This window comes from Styela clava, chromosome 11, assembly GCF_964204865.1.
Source record: "Styela clava chromosome 11, kaStyClav1.hap1.2, whole genome shotgun sequence".
NCBI lineage: Eukaryota > Metazoa > Chordata > Ascidiacea > Stolidobranchia > Styelidae > Styela > Styela clava.
In genome coordinates, this window is record NC_135260.1 from 12,651,907 (window position 1) to 12,669,240 (window position 17,334).

The window sequence follows — 17,334 nt, forward strand, 5'->3', positions numbered from 1 at the left end:
ATATAATACTTTTAATGATTATCAAAGTCTTTAATCTTGTAAACAACACTGTATCATAAATGACACATCAAATCCATTCGTTATTTTATTTCCCGACCAAACAGCAATGAGCGCTAACGCGAATTTTTTATGTAAGAAAGATCTGTGACTCTAAATTTATGGATGAGGATGTGATAAAATACTGACCCTAGCAATATGCAAGGTGGTATCGACTAGGCCAAAGTTGGGCAAGGTAAATTACTTTACAGTTGTAAAGTTAGATTTATGACAACAAACTGCTATGACTGGCGGTTATTATCAATCAACCAGAAATAAACTAAAAAATAGTTTTGTTATCTACAAATAATATTTGGATGCATGAAAGAAATGAGAATACATTGGTTGACTTCTAGAGTTGATCCTATCTACTGAGGTGTCTTAAGGTTTTTCTATTTTGCTACAAATAGGCTCAATTTGATGTGATGATATACTGCTTAAAAATATGGTTCTAGTGACAGTACATGTATATCACACGTATATATAAGTAAAATTTATATAATCCAAACTTTTTTTTTCTAATTTTACATATGTGGATAGTAAATGGTTCAATGCGATTATGACGTTACGGAAAAATCGAGCGGCATGAGCCCTCTGAACTTTTAAAATCGCAAATTAGTATTTAAATTTAATACATAAGAATGATTAGGAAATTGGTAAACATGAACGTCAATCTTAGAACGCGTCTTTGCTTGTCTTTGAACAACCATGCAACGCAAAAACGCATTATGCTGTAACAACATGAAGCAATAACATTGGGGTGTTGCAATATCTTGACTAGCTATTGTGGAGTTCCAATCTTTCGCTTTGTAGGTTATGAAAAACTTCCTTTTAATCTCAGGTATTGCAGTAACTTTTACCTTTAAATTATAATATATTGAAATCAATGATGTAGGCTTCCAAGAAATGAATGTTTTATATATTTTTATTCAGATCAGTGCCTATACAAACTACCATTCCTGAATTACCTCCGTTTGAATGAAATTAGAAACATGAGAGTAAACTTCATTCTACATCAGCTGAAGACGAAGTTTTGCTGAGAATTCGACTTATTTCGATCGGATGAAATTACTCGACGAAGTCCGCGGGCTAAATCGAGATCCAGAAATACTTCTATTAAAAGTGATATCTGTTTTAGCCAAATAAAGAAATATTATTATTTTACCGCCCAGGCAAGACCGCTCCACTACTTACGTCACTCAAAATGTCAAAACAGATCCGGGAAGGTAGATGTTTACCTCTTAGTGACGTACGAAGTGTTGTTTTTCTTTCGCTAAAAGGCAAACCGAAATGTGAACACGATCCATGTTTTGCAAACATCTAGCTGGACAATCATGAGGGCATGCTACACGATTTCAACCCACAAATGCGGTTGCCACATTAGAGTCACGGCAGGCCGCCACGCTTATAAATATTATTTATTCTAAAGTTTTATATACCTGTTTAAGCTTGATCTTTATTAAATTTTGTCAATTTATTATTATACTTTGTCCATGCTTGGGATATTGATACATCGCATTCACGCCGTTTTATTATGTGTGACAAAATTAAGTGCATGGTGAATTGAAAAAAAATGTACTAACCTATTTGTCCAATGGTTTAAATATTAGTTTCATTCATTGAACGTAAATATACGTGTGCTACATGTGCAGTTGATTTGATTCTCGTTGTTTATTTGCGAATTGATTGTGGCCCAATATTAAAAATTAAAAAGCCACCCCACCATTAATGGAGGAAAGAGCTTGACAATAGTGTGAAAAGAATGCATTTCAGTATGTAACCAAATGTCGGTTGTTCGTGACCTCATCAACGGAAATGTAATATTGTTTTTATAACCTTAAACATTACACCTTTCCCTTGCTTGTAACCCGGAAATGCTTTGTTCTAAAATTAGAGCATAACAAGGAGAGAAGACGAGATATATGGTAGAAAAATCGTCTCTATTCTAGAGCAAATTGCAATTGTGATGTAATAATAGATTATTATAATAGAAAACAATTGTGGGATGGTACGAATAGATCACAACAATTCCAGATGTTTTTAAAGGTACAAATGTTTTCAGATATCGGAAAAGATTTGGTCTTGATCTTGTAACCAGACATGATAACGGCCATTTGGGAAATTTAAGGCAGGACGTACTTCTTCCTGTGACGTAGTGTAATCAAGTGACATGACGGCTGGTGTCGAATTACGATATGGCACGTTCGCTGTCGCGATGTTTAACAACTGTGTTTTTGTTTATTGATTTTATATATTGCAAATTAAATGGTCGGCTTTTAGTTTCCAAGCTTGGCACGCTTACATTTTTCGAGATATTCGTGGTATCCACAAGGCGGAAACAACATTGGTGATTAAAATCAAAATTGTGCCTTTATAGCAAAATAATTGGAATATGATATCAATGCTCAATATACGGACACGAAGATCAAATGTCAAAACAGTGTTCGCATGAATCAATAACAAAAACAGCAAGATTTTGTATGAAATATCGAACCGCGAAGACCTTGAAAATTTCAAATAACTGAAAGTAAGAGTTTTCTATCGACTTACTCGATCTTCAAATACTGAAAATTCGAAATCAATTTTCCCAAAATTTTAAAAAACAATCCACATTTCATTTACAGTAAAATTAAGAAAAGAACGATAGACAAAGGTTTGTAATATACTTTTGATAAATCATGCGTAATCGAAGCTGTAAGCTATGCAAAATTTACCAATAACAGTAAAATCTAGACTAAACGCAAATTTTGTGTATAGACAATCTTGAAACATAGATAGACCGGATGATAATCCACATACATTCCGCATTTGGCAGTGGTTACCTAAATTGTTTTTTTCCTGCATTTGTCGAGTGCAATTCAACCTAGGAGAACATATTTACACGAGTAGCCGAATACGGGTATTTTGATCACGTGATGCTCCCTTTATTTAACGCCATAATGACTTATGTCACGTTAGTTGCTCGCTTTCCGTAAACTCAAATATGCGAGAGATTAACTGAAACATACTTTGAATTTAACTGATCAACCTTGGTCCAAAACAGTGCAGTGTATCTATAATATATGAAACGAATGACATAATATCGTAAAATGAAAACAACAAAGGCCATCAACTGAGCTAGTTTCGGTTCGTGGGTGGATCCGAAACCGGATTCAACAGTTGGGTGAATGATGTAGTTAAAATTATTCATAACAAAAATTTGTGTTTGGGATTGTCCCCACCCCCTTATTATATATATATATACAGTTTCAAATTATTATAATCTAGATGAGACTCTTACGATTGAATCAGATATTCAGTTATAACCAAAGTTGTGACAATAACAAGTAAAAAATTGATAAAAGGACCTTGGTTTCATAACAATATTAAGGCTGAAAATTCATCAATATCAGAACATGCAAAGTTTTAACCATATTGTACAATATTCCTGTACCTTTTTTCATCTTGTGCTGCTAGGAAGGAGTTACGTGTTCACTGAAATAATCTGGCATGCCTTTCTGTTGCAGAATGCTACGATGTGAAGATGCGATATGTACTTTGAAATGCGATATTTCAACTAAAAGATAAAATAATAAAAGAACTACTGCCTATGGCAGCAAAAGAAGACGAAAAGTTATTCATTTGTGATAAATTATTTTCTCTCGCCTTAAAATATTTATAATAATCTTTGATCGATATATTTTCTGAATAAGGATTTTTTTTAACAAATCACGAATTTGAGTAAATTATATATTTTGCTATTTCTAAGTTTTATATAAGGAAGATAAAAACCGAAATAAGAAGGGTTAAAATAATCCTACATTCAAGTTAAATTTGTAAACTCAACTATCTGTATTTAACAATCGGAATATTAATTGGGATATGATATTCAAGGGATTGTTTCTAAAATAATTCACAACATTGCATCGACCATTAACGTTTTATAATAACAGGGCATTCCACGAGAAATATTTTTAGACAGTTTGTCTATTCATCACTACAATTTCTCAAATTCTGAAAGTATATAAATTGTAGCTAAACAACAAACCGATCGCATACATAGATATCCAGGAAGTGGTTTTCTTAATTACCTCAAACAACCTCTGAGTCAGAACTTTCTAAAATTCGTCTTTGTTATTTTGATGACTTCATCAATGACAGAACAATCAAGAAGTTACACAAACCGTCATCAAACTGGACTTTCTCATTAAATCCTACTCCATTCACCATAAATTTAAAATACTTTTATCACAAAATAAAGTATGACCAAAAATTATGAATAATACTAGATTTGTTCCTAAAAAAGCAAGGAGGAAGTAAAAATCAACTTGCAATCAAAAATAAAATACAATACGAAGTCAAATCAACTTTGCATTATATTTCTTATTTTCCCTTGGAAAGCTTCACACTTTCTGTTTTTCAATACAATGAATCGAATAATTTTTTCGAATGCTTTTTAACAATATAGCCATTCTTCTGTTTCCACGTATAATGAAAGATTTCATACTTAAAAATTATTATTTAAATTGTGGAAGTGGTAATAGAAAAACTTTATCTATTTCCCGTTTTAATGAGAAATTGCATACATTAAACTTAATTTTATATACTTCTAAAGTTTACATTGAAATCAAACTTTCGTGAATGTGATTAGTTGTATGAATTTCTTTTTCTTTTTAGACCCGCACCCTATAAAATACTATAAGAGGATATACTTCTGAAATTTAGAACCTTAAACTAAAATAAATTCATGGAATCATGAGTTTGGATAACAAACACTCATGACGTTAACCAGCGATAAATCGTTAGACCTAAGATGAACCGATATGCGTGTATAATATTTTCCTATACTAAGAACTTATACTTTTAACCTAATTCTATAGATATTCAGAGATATTCGGAATAGATAATCACAATTGATTTAAACTTCATGCAAGAAATATCTCGTGTGAAAACCAAATACAGCATACATAAGTAAAAGCAATTAAAACACACTTTAACTACGAAACATTGTTATGAAATAGTTATGAAAATATTTTAAATATCTTGGGATCGATTTCTTATGTTTTTGGGTTTATCTAATAAGTTGATTGCTGCAATTACACATACTTTTTTAGTAATAGTAGACTCCGCTGCTAGAATTTCTTCGTAAATGACAAGCTTGTAATCACAATTTTGTGACTCGAGAGTGCCCTCTTGTGTGTGGTGGAGTAATTTAAAATCGCAAAAAGTTTGCGGTTGGGACGCAAGGAAACAAGCAATAATTGATATTCCAGGCATTCACATTAGTCATTAAATCAAAGCAGGCAAAAAATAAATTCCATACTTTAATATATCTGATGAATAATTACAGTATTTGTGACTCAAGACTGTCTTCAAATATCGAAAGATGGGATGCGGACGCGGGGTGAGTATGTGTATTGACAAAAAGGCGTAAATAGTAGTTTGCTAACATCCATGGCTAACCTGATAAAAGAAGCATTTATTCAAGTTGAATTGAATTTGCATATTCCACTAAAGCACTTAGCCCTATGTAAGAACTGGGAACAAATCAGGAACAACTGGAAACAAATCGGGAACTTCGGCGAAGGTGAGCTCCCAAAACTAATATTTAGGTCTCAATAATAACACGAAAACAAACCTACACCACGACTTCCTGTGGGAGGCGAAACACTAAGACTTTTTAGAATGTACATTGTCTGATTTCAGTACAATGGTCCCAATAGTATGTTCAGATTTGAATAAAAAGTTCCTTGATCTGAATTATGTTATACTTCAATGATTTTGAACAGCATTTGAGAGCTGTAAATTTTCTATAAATATTGATTTCCCGGCAATTTTTTTGTCATTAAAAATATACAGAAAAAATAATATGATCAATTGTATGATTAGCTGCTGTTGCAAACGCCAGCTAGAAAGCTTTATAAGTTGCACGCAGTTTATGTTGTGAGTTTGATTATAGATATTTAACTTCAGTTAAACTCTGCAGTATTACTCTCGAACGGGATTTGTCGCAAAATTAATCGACCGTTTGAATGGTTTTCCTTCAGGTAGCATATTCAGGCTAATGAGGAAACACTTGATTATGACATCACTATAAACAAATATTGTTAGCAAACAATCGAAATTTATCTGTCTCTGGGTATTCGTAAAATACAATTTTATTCTAATTCTGACTCTATGGTAAGTGGTTGAATTATTTCCGATATAATGATTAGTTTGTATGATTTTAATTATATATTTTGCTTGTACATAGAAAATGGGGAACGGAAAAAGAATTCGTGTGTATCGTCGCCAAATAGATTGGCCAAAATCGGTGATTAAAGTCTCAAAATCGTTGAAGAAATGTGCAAACATTTTTCGTAAAAAGCAAAAAAAGAAGATCCAGAAGGTTGGATAAATATATTTTGCAGTAGTATTAAGATCCATTATAAGATTTATTAAGTGTGTGTTTATAAATATTCGACTCTATTATAATTGAAATATTATATTTCCCAATGATAAAGTACCGAGAAAAGGATAGAACGAGATGATCATTTAATAAATGTGGAATTCTTTTCACATTTCATAGCATTGTGTGACGTCATAATGTTAATATCTAAGCCTGTTCTGGTAGATGTAGATTGTAGAATGTAGAGTCTAATTCTCGCATTACCTCGTAGCGGCGTAAAGGCATGGTATTTTAATGAGTTCAATCTTCAATATTAACCATGGTAAGTGCTGGAGGTATTATTGCCGACCAGCGAGTGCGAGGAGTCAGTTACACCTCAACATCAACTCCACAATGTTAAGCGAATATATTCGAAGTTTATTGCCGAAATTTGAATATCGAATTTGAAATAATTTGAAATCGTAAATGAAATATGCAAAACATCCCATGGGAACTTCTTCGTATATAAAATCAAAACACTGAGATATACACTTACGCAATGTTTGCAAAGAATCATGTTCAACGGATAACATTCAATCCATTTTGGTATCTACGTGTGCGGAAAATGGATAATTTATGAATATTGTAATGCTTTAAGTCAGATCAATACATTCTATGGTACTCCCGTAGTATGTGAACCAAGATGGCGGACACCGTAACGTAGTATGTGTACCAGGTTAGGGTTAGGCCCTCATTTCAGGTACAAATACAACGAGAGTCACTTGGCTAGTTCCCAAACTCGTAATAGTACTAAAATAAAAAAAAATTGGGATAAAATTATGGCCTAACTCTAATCTGTTACACATAGTAAGCTCCGGTGTCCACCATTTTGGTTCACATACTACGGAAGTACCCTTACTATATGTATATGATTCAACAACAATTTTTTTTTTCTATTCAGGAATCTTCTAGAGCTACAATATCATCTTCTGTGATCATTACCATATTGAATTGGTTTAGGACGCACTGCATAACGGTTTGTCCAAATACAGACTCATGTTTTATTAATGTCAAAATAAAAATAAAATAGTTAATGACAAATTTTATTAGAAATTCGCCGAGAATATGTGAAGCAATATATGGAGGTTATTAGCAAATTTGATCGATTGTTGTATTCTAGAATTTTCAATTCAATTCAATAAATCTTAGTACTGATTCGAATATTGGTGTTCTCACTCTAAATTTATGTATTTTATCTTTGCATTATGCAATACATTATGAGTGGAGAGGACACAGACAAATTATCATTTTTACTTACAGTTTTGTGCATGCCTTCATAGAAAACAAGGAGATGGAGCGGGGAGTTCATGGGAAATTTGGGTAAGAAAAAATAAATTTATTGAATTTGAACCTGTTAACAAAAATTAATAAATCTATAATTTAAACCATTTTTCAAGGACCAAGAGGCCTCAGTATCCGGTATTCAGTGCAAAAAGGGAACAGATGGCGAAAAAGATTCCCTTCAGTATCAGTTGCCACGATCGTTTTCAGATGACGTAAGAAATTATTTGTGCTTCATCAATAACCTTGATGAGAATTCATTCGTTTCAAGTTGTTTATGAAATTGAAACTCATGTGCGTTTTTTCAAACTATGACTCCAAGCCCACCTAAATAACAGTAGCATCACGTATTTCAGCTTGTCGACCGTGTCTGGAAATATTATCCACGTGATAATTTTTTATCATATTCTAACAGCAAGGTTTTCAACATGTATGACGGGGCATTGGCCTTTACTGCTCCTCCAGAATTTGGAGTCTTTGACTCAAAACATTATCTCGGCATACAACAGTTGAATACAACATTTCTTTGACTGCGAAGCTATATTGCATGATGATTGATGATATATGTAATAAAATACAATACTATTAGATTCCCACATGAGGTCATTTTCTCAATTTTTGATAGCCACTCCTGAAAAATTTAGTTCGAAATCTTGTTGTAAACTTATAACTTGGAACCTATAACCCATAATTTCTTCAATATTTTACGACATACAAACTAAATATTTAATTTTTAGGATTTCTTTCGGGAACCAACTCCGCCTCACCCATTTGCAAAGATTTTGGAACAGCGCCAAAGCTTAGACTACATAGAGAGAGTAAGACGGTACTCCTGAAGTATGCGCACCAAGATGTCGTATAACCTGAACTCTAACCTGGTAGACAACCTGAGTTCAGGTTGTGCGCCATCTTGGTGCGCATACTTCAGGAGGTCCAGTAAGACAGTTATGAATTATATATGTGGATAAAATTTTCTCATTGAATATTTTTAATAAACTGAATTTTCTATTTTCAGATGGACATCCAATATGCAATGATACGATCAATGGTAAATTTATTTCGTTTGTTTGTCACATTGCATTCGAAATTTGTATATGGTATCGTGTCTGCAATTATTCCTTCCGATGTGAAGACGATTTCATCAGTCATTGAATGGGGTTTATATTTTTATTTATAGGACCCAGACCAATCAGAATCGCCAGACTTCATGTTGGCTTTCCAACAACCATCAGAGGTAATTGCTTTATTTATTGGCAAATAGTTCACAATATTATGAATTACATGCAAAAGATTGGTTTACATTTTTTCCAGCGCAAAAAAAGTTTGCGACTGGGAAGGGGTAAGTTCAATTTATTGCACCCCTTCACGAAATGTGAATTTGGGCTGCTTGCTATTATTAATTTGAAACATTACAACTAGGACTGAAATGAAATGACAAAAATTTGCAACATTCGATGTACGGGGCAAGCTAAATAACAACAGACATACCACCATAGGCATGGTGATGGTGCCAGTTGACTCATAAATACATTCAATATTGATAGTTTTACTTTATGAAAACTTTGGGATTTGATAAAATATTTGATAGCCAAAATTTTGAAGTTAAAATACTCAATTGAAAAATGAATACTCAAAGTTGAAAACAACGATTTCTAATTCGTTTATTACGAATAGAACGTCTATTGTGAATTACCATGTGAATTTGTAAGTTTAAATAGTAATTGTTGTTTAAAAGTTTTCCAAATATATTTGTTCATTCCTGCTTGTTTCAGCCAAATTCATTTTATCGATTACCGGGAAATACTCCACCACCATATCCACGTGATTGGATAAATAGCAATGAGTTGACGGTCAGTTACTATTATTGTCAATAATTTTAAAACCTTCAATTCTATACTGCCCCATACAATAATTAGGGTATCTAAATTTTATCTAAAACTCTGACAGTATACGATTGAAATTATCCTAATATATCATATTTCTACAGGATTATACACAACATCAACCTGTCACTACACCTTCATCTGTGTTCGAGAAAGACATAACAAGAAAAGGGCCAAATGAAACACAATGTGGAGCAAAGGTTAGTTGTACAATTTGTTATAAAATTACCTGAATGTTTTCTAAAGTTTTGCTCACGGTTTTCGGAGTAAAGGTATCGCCTTGTATCTTTTTTTTTATCGTGCATAATAATGTGCAAAATAATGACAGAATTAATCACCCTGTCGGGACTCATGTATCTCTATATTGGACTGATTTTAAGGTACTTTATTATTACTAGTTATGAGTTCTATATTGATACAGCCATCGCTAATTAGTTATGTGAATTGATGAGAAATTATCCAGTTTCTTTTGGTCTCAGCCAAGTTTAACACCGCTGATTAAAAGCGACCATTCTATTTTTCACGACCATTATTTGCTTCAAAAAGTACAACTTGAAAAAAAGAGACTGATAAAAGGGTGGGGCTAAATGCGAACGCATTTTCATCGCTACATTTGTTTCAACAGGCTGAAGAAATCGACAACCATACAGAGAAAACTGAAGACATCAAAGTAAGATTTTGTAGCTTATTCATACATTGGGTGTAGACACATAAATAAATCAATTTGTTTTAAATTATCAATTAAATATTATAGATAGCCATGGTAGTTGCTGAAAGAATGGATTGGATGCTTGGACATGTTGAAAAGCAACTTGAGAGAATCTCGGACAAGAATAACAAATTAATTGTGGGTATATTATAACACATTGCAAATGGGAACTATATATTAGTATGAAAATATTGGCAAATTTGTAATTTGAATCATTTTTATTAAATTATCCACATTACGCGCATTGCTGTATACCTGTGATCCAGTGTTCTAAATAACGATTATTTCACTTAAACGGATGGGTTTAAACTTCGGAGATGCTGATGTAGGTATCATACCAATCTTGTGTCATGACTGAAGAAATAAACTTATTACTTATCGATTTTAATCGGTAAGTATGTTGATAGGTATTTGTCTGTCTGTATGTGTGTATGTCTGTTTGTCTGTTAGATGCGCGCGATATCTCACGAAAGCGAGACTGAATCTGCTCCAGATTTTGCATGTGTATTCATCCTATCTCGGACCAGAAGCCTATTGATTTTGGGCGAATTATGTCGTATAATTAGCGAGTTATTAATTAATTAGTGATGGGACACAAGGTGTCACTATGGAGTAAGAGCGCTGTTTTGGGGGATCCCCTAACTTTCGATCGATAAGTCTTCGGTCTCTGATATTCTCGTTTTCATTTTATGTTGTTTCCTGGGCAATTTTATAATTTATTTCAAATTATTTTAGTTAGCCATAATGATTGGATCTTTGTAAATATTTTCAATTCAGGTTGATGAAGTACCAACATCAGTTATTGGATGTTTGGAACACAGAGAGGGAAGCGTCGTAAGAGAGGTTTATTAACTTTGTTTTTAATTGAAATACTTTAAAATCGGCACAAGCATATTAACGGAGAATTATCCCTCACTCAGCCACAAAAATGACTTCAATATGGAGATAACAAAATTGAAAACCAATCGACTTATTTTATTCGTCATTTTGGGCTAGACATATGTATTGTTGTTTAATGGATGCTCAGGATGATAAATTGCTTATTCATGAGATAACTAATTACAAGTATCGGATAATAAGATATTATTTATGAAAAGTAGAAAAATAATTGAATCCGGTGAAAATGTACAGAAGAATAGAATATCTATAACGGTATATATCAGTAACAGCCTAAACTAGTATTCATAAAATCCACTGTTCAAATATTTTATGATCCAGCATTCAATTAAGCGCTGTATATATCATTTGCGAATATTTATTTCAATTGTTTTAGCAGAGTGAAGATGCTTTAATTCAAACTGAGAAATCAACAGAAATCAAAGTAAGATTTTAGCATTTATTTTGATATTACTAGAAATTTGTAATGGTACTTACTAACGACATCACAAACATAATAATCTAATGTTCTAGATTGCAATGGCAGTGGCCGAGAGAATGGATTGGATGTTTGGACAAGTTGAAAATCATCTCGAGGCACATGTTTCAAATATCATTGTAAGTAAAATATTATATATCAAAAAGAGTATTTTTCACCGATTAGTACAAATACCCTTTGGTAATTTGACCAATGTTTATTTTACAGGGCCGTATGGATTCTGATAAGAAGCAGGTCGACACTACGACAGAACCTCCTATTGCATGAAGGAAGTGAGAAAATATTCAAAAATTGAATTAATAATCTAATTTATAGTTTTAAAATTATTATGTAATACCTAATTTTAATGAAAAAATATTTTAGAATGATGTGAGACCTATATCAATTGACCAAAGTCTTGACCATAACGAGAGGATTGACATCAGAGAAGTTCGTTAACTTTTTACAGACATAAGATAAAGTCAAATGCAATAGTTACAAAACGTCTTTAGATGAAGTAGTAGGCTATACTCAAGTATGAATGTCTCGTCTCAGCAATTACTTGAAATCATGTTCTTCGGTTCTATTACTCTATTATCCTTTTTATCTGAGATGAAATGCCTATATTTTTCATTACATTTAACTCACTGGAACTCAATACACAAATGTATTTTAAATTCGTTTTTGACAGATTGAATCAAAAGCAACTTACGTTGTGGATTCTGATTTTACTGATGTGTCTTCACTGCATTCAGTAAGTAATGTTGAACTACTTATAAAATAAAACTTTTTACTCATGCAATCTATGTTTTATGTGTTACAGATTGATGATGACTCATGCTGCCAGTTTGTGGATCAAATTTTGAATAACAAATTGGACTACGTTGATAGAGATGTTAGTTGCAATATTATGCTTAAAGTTCTTACTAAGAAACTGGTATTTATTTTAATCCGGTTGAAAAATAGAGTGAGAGGTGTTATATATATTCTAATACTCATTATTTGATCGAAATCTAAGACAATGTTTGGAGTCGAAAGCAGATGGCTGTAAAAATCTCACAAAATGTGGAAAGAACTCCCTAATGAACTCGCAATAGAGGACAATAAAAAAGTATCTTAACTGAAAAGTTTGTAACTTTTACAGATGCGTTCAAGAGCGACATATATTGTAGGACTTGAACAAGACTGTTCATCGGGTGAACGAATCAATGTGAGATTTTCAAAATTATCAAACTTACTGTAAGCCCAGTGCAAGAAATAACTGTTCGTAGCAGCCTTTAATTTTGACGTTTTATGCCTCTACCACATCCGCTAGATAGCTTACTGGAACAGAGAGAAAAACCCATCGCATCATTTTGCTTTGTCTAATTTCAATCCAATTGAGTTTTTTTGTTGAAATATTAGTAACCTTCCATTAACACTTTCCATTAACATATTTTTATTTATACTTCAATTACGGAAGTTATCTAAAATTATTCGGCTTGCGCGACAATCTAGTCGAGGGTTAATATCTTCAAGCGTAAAAATGTAAGTAAGTATTCTTATACCATATTTCAGATCGAGGAAAAACCCGAAACTCCAATTGAAGATATCATAAACGAAATATTGGAAAATACTGAAAGTTTGGTAAATGAAGATAATAAGGTAACTCACAACTTATTGAGCAACCTGTTAAATTAATTTTCACTTCAGCAGATATATATATACCTTTGATGGTAGGCTTACACTGCATTTATATTATTCGATAACATTATTTGTACTAATTAATTTTTAGAGACATGACAATGAAATTAAAAAGGCGAATTCAGATTTAAAAGAAGATACTAAAGAATTTGACATTGACAAATTCATTGAGGTTCGCTCATCTTGTATTTTAATATTGAAAACTTGATAACGAAAAAATCTGATTAAATAGATTTTACTTTGAAATCTAATATTTTTGAATATATGAAATAACCTATGAATTCACGTTCTCGATACAAAATGTTGTGTAAGGGATCTTACCGTATATCTGAATAATTTGTAAGCAATATTAAAAAATCACCATGGTTTTTCACCGGAATAAATAGGTTTTATATTTAAAGTCATTATCATCTCATACTAAATTTATTTAATTTTTTTCATATGAATAGAAGTGACCGTGCTATAAATATATTTATATATAGTATTGAATGACAAGCTTGTATGTCTTTGCTATATTACCTAGATGTTTTTTATTGCAGGATTTTATTTCCGAATCTGGGTGATAACATCGACATCCAGTAACCAAGTCGGCGACAAAAATGGATGGCGTAATTTTCTCAAATCAGATGAAGAAGTACTACAAAGAGGCAAACGCATCAAGTGTTGTTTCACTGATGCCTAATATGACCATTGTACTGTTTTGTTATTTTCGTTACATAATGTACTGACAATAAAAAATATATTTTTATCAGAAAATTTTATGTGAAAATAGAAATTCCAATTGAGCTGGAGAATTCATTGATAAAATAGTGAGAAAAAACAAAGGCTTAAGTGTTGTTTTACGAATGTATAGTATGCTGATTGTACGGTTTTATTATGTTCATTACACAATAGCTGGAATGAAGAAAGTTTTTACCGAAGAATGTTATTTGAAAATGGAAATTCCAATGCTTGACAAGCTGAAGAATCAATCGAAATCTCGCTTAGTCTTACCAAAATATTTAATCGCAATATAGGTATTGTAGTTTAGGTTTACAATCACTTCAATTCAATTTTTGTAAATTAATTGTGAAGCAGGGGCAATTTGAAACAGAATCCATACCACCAAATAGAATAAAAAATAGCGATGTATGTTGTTGAGTCACTGGAAGTTTGTTAGGGGTTAAAATTCAAATGGAAAGTTCCTCTCTTTACTTGCGGATAAAATGGCGCATCTATTCAAAAATTCTACCTTATTTGAGAAAAGAGTTTAGGTATATATATCACGTAAGAGCTGCAAATATGAGCGTTGGCTTTGGTTATGTCGATATTCTAGGCTAAATTATTTGAGTTCTTTTGAAAATAGCCCTTTAATATGGGCTTCCAGGGGTATGCAACATTTGGTAGGAAGTCAAAAATGTTGGTTTCCACAAACGTGGCGGAATCATCCAAATATTCTGTATTGTACCGATAAGAATTACGGGTATTTCAGATGAATCACGCAAGGTATTAAAAATGTGCTTTCACTGACATATGTTTCCGGAACGCGTTGGATGAGAGGAAAATTTTGAGGAAGACTTCATTTTTTAGATTTTGATGAGATAGCGCAATCATCTAAATAATATATAATCTGTATTATTCTTTTAAGACTCCAGATATTCAGACATGGCGCGTAAGAACTATCAAAATTATTCTAGCAATAAAATTTTTCAGGTTGTGAATGGCGTTAGTAGATGATAAAGTTTTTCGGTAAAAGATTCCGAGCTATTTAGATATTCTTACCTTATGCTATCAAATTCATGCATACTATAGTGAATTTGTCTGTGGAAAGTTTCTTTATAATAACATCAATAGATAATCAATATATTGTAGTATATCAATATATGACATAGTATAATGAGTTGTTTGGAAGCGGCATCCAATGTTTGAAAATCTGAATATTGCTGAAAGTAGTGAACTAGATTACGTTATGGTACCTGGTGGGCAGATGAAGAGGGTAGTTGGTGACTAGTGAGATAATGTAGCCAAGACGATGCTACAAAAGGTTATATAAATACTGAGTTGACAGGTGAATTTTGATAACTTGCAAAGTAGTATTCAATGAGATTTCATGCTTTATAAATTATGTCACAGAAATCAATAAATCTGCACAATATACCGGCCTGCTCTAACTTTTTTGAAATGTCTTCTAAGTTATCAATTTTTACTATTTTAATTTCGGTTTTCCAGATAATAGGTGAGTATGATTAAATTTAAGTTTGCAAGAAGATTAATTTCATTCAGTAGATAAATACTTTTTTATTTTCGTACAGACACAAGCGGATGTTTCCCAGAAAACAATTGTGACAAGAACGCCATTTGCATAACTGCAGAGTCTTCTTATTACTGTCAATGTAATGCAGGATATGAAGGAAGTGGATACATTTGCACAGGTTAATACCGTGAGTAATCTACAACACTAACGTTTATTCCAGTTCAGATATTTACGAGACGCAATACAGCAAACCTTCCACCAATTCCTTTAGCCAAATATTGATTACTTTTGTGGTATTCGCCTTTAGCAAAGCTCTTCTCCCTAATTCCTTGAAGAGAAATTAGTTTCTATTTTATGTCAGATACTGCGGCTGTAATATTAACTCAACTGGGAACCAATTTAATATTCCCATGTATATATGCGAATAGGAGACAAACGCATATTTGAAATTTGGATCCTATATTTTAATCTGCTGTCACGCCATTCTTTTTTCTACTATTCTTCTCAGAAAGTAACTCAACTGACTTTTATTTATGTTTATAAATTAGACGAGAATGAGTGTGTGGCAACGCATCAATGTAGTCTATATGCGGCATGTGTGAACACAGACGGAAGCTATGAATGTATTTGCAGAAATGGATACATTGGGGATGGATTCAGTTGCCACAAATCTTTTGACGATATCACCAATTAAAGTGTTCAATTAAATTATCTTCAACTATCGCCATCCATGTGTTTTTCGCAAGTAGGCTTGCTTCTGAGAGTTAATATTTGCAATATATATAATAACAACTTTCAATTGTTGTCTTGTTATGCTTTGTAAATACAGTTTGATGAAAATAGCAAACGTTGTCAAATTTTTTTTTGCATATGTTTACATTTAACGACAGAGATCAAGTCGCTGGACGGTGATTATGACCATGCACAATTCATTTGGACTATACTTAGTTTATCTTAATCAAGATTTTTTAAATCCTGGCGATAAACGATATATATATATTCATTCTCAACCGCTCCGCTAAGAACCTATAGGAAACCTCCCATATTTGTGCATTAAGGAAATTGTAAATCCTATCTTATCTTAACTGCACTACGGCAAACCACAGCATAGGCTAACACAGGGGTCTCAAACTCGCGGCCCGCGGGCCAATTGCGGCCCGTAGGACGATAGTTTGCGGCCCCCGCCTTGGTATGAAAGTTTAATGTTAGTGCGGCCCGTAAGTCACTCAGCTCAGTTAGAATGATTGATGCATTTAATATATGATCAGGACAAGTAGAGTAAAGCAAAATATTTTATAATCTATCCCCCGAAAAGCATATGCGGCACGGTAACCTACCAGTACCGTATCTGTAGGCATGATATTCGATGGACCTTTGACCCCGAAGAAAGTACCTGTAGAGAAGTTTAGCCTAGTCTAGCACAACTATTTCTAGACTAATATTTGTATACGACATTTAAACTACGACGCCCAAGCAATCAGAATGATCATTGAGTTCTTTGATTCATCCTTGAATTTCTGAAACACAACCCAAAACTAACAAATAGCATGCAAAAACGAGGTAATGTTTACAAACTTGCCTGAAAATCTTTCTGAGTGACAAGTGTCTGAGCGTTTGCGAAAAAGTCTATTGTTACGTCACTTTTTGCGTCTTACTGATTAGCCCATGTTACGGAATAAGCAAGGAAGTAGATGCTCGGGGAAAGGTCCATCGCGGAATTACTTACATTTATGTTTTTGACATGTTTTG

At 32.7% G+C, this 17,334-nt stretch overlaps 2 protein-coding genes across 2 annotated transcripts; both read left to right on the forward strand.

Moving 5' to 3' along the window:
- Window positions 1–6,271: 6,271 nt before the first annotated feature.
- Window positions 6,272–12,423, forward strand: LOC120347918 (uncharacterized). Its single transcript, XM_078118136.1, has 17 exons — window positions 6,272–6,403; window positions 7,344–7,418; window positions 7,703–7,762; window positions 7,840–7,938; window positions 8,461–8,541; window positions 8,739–8,771; window positions 8,901–8,957; window positions 9,496–9,573; window positions 9,711–9,806; window positions 10,232–10,276; window positions 10,361–10,453; window positions 11,093–11,158; window positions 11,589–11,636; window positions 11,726–11,809; window positions 11,898–11,962; window positions 12,054–12,119; window positions 12,361–12,423. Exons 1-15 carry the CDS (start codon window positions 6,272–6,274, stop codon window positions 11,955–11,957), a joined length of 1,107 nt encoding a protein of 368 aa, XP_077974262.1. The 3' UTR covers window positions 11,958–11,962; window positions 12,054–12,119; window positions 12,361–12,423.
- Window positions 12,424–15,319: 2,896 nt separating this feature from the next.
- On the forward strand, window positions 15,320–16,480 carry LOC120348170 (uncharacterized). Its single transcript, XM_039418295.2, has 3 exons — window positions 15,320–15,567; window positions 15,644–15,763; window positions 16,134–16,480. Exons 1-3 carry the CDS (start codon window positions 15,456–15,458, stop codon window positions 16,277–16,279), a joined length of 378 nt encoding a protein of 125 aa, XP_039274229.2. The 5' UTR covers window positions 15,320–15,455; the 3' UTR covers window positions 16,280–16,480.
- Window positions 16,481–17,334: the final 854 nt, after the last annotated feature.

Bases quoted from the DNA above. Each gene is read 5' to 3' on its own strand.
- LOC120347918 (XM_078118136.1), top strand. From the start codon at position 6,272: ATGGGGAACGGAAAAAGAATTCGTGTGTATCGTCGCCAAATAGATTGG. The intron at 10,454-11,092 runs GTGGGTATATTA...TTTTCAATTCAG, and splicing joins ACAAGAATAACAAATTAATT to GTTGATGAAGTACCAACATC. The intron at 11,637-11,725 runs GTAAGATTTTAG...CTAATGTTCTAG, and splicing joins AGAAATCAACAGAAATCAAA to ATTGCAATGGCAGTGGCCGA.
- LOC120348170 (XM_039418295.2), top strand. From the start codon at position 15,456: ATGTCACAGAAATCAATAAATCTGCACAATATACCGGCCTGCTCTAAC. The intron at 15,568-15,643 runs GTGAGTATGATT...ATTTTCGTACAG, and splicing joins TTCGGTTTTCCAGATAATAG to ACACAAGCGGATGTTTCCCA. The intron at 15,764-16,133 runs GTTAATACCGTG...TTTATAAATTAG, and splicing joins AAGTGGATACATTTGCACAG to ACGAGAATGAGTGTGTGGCA.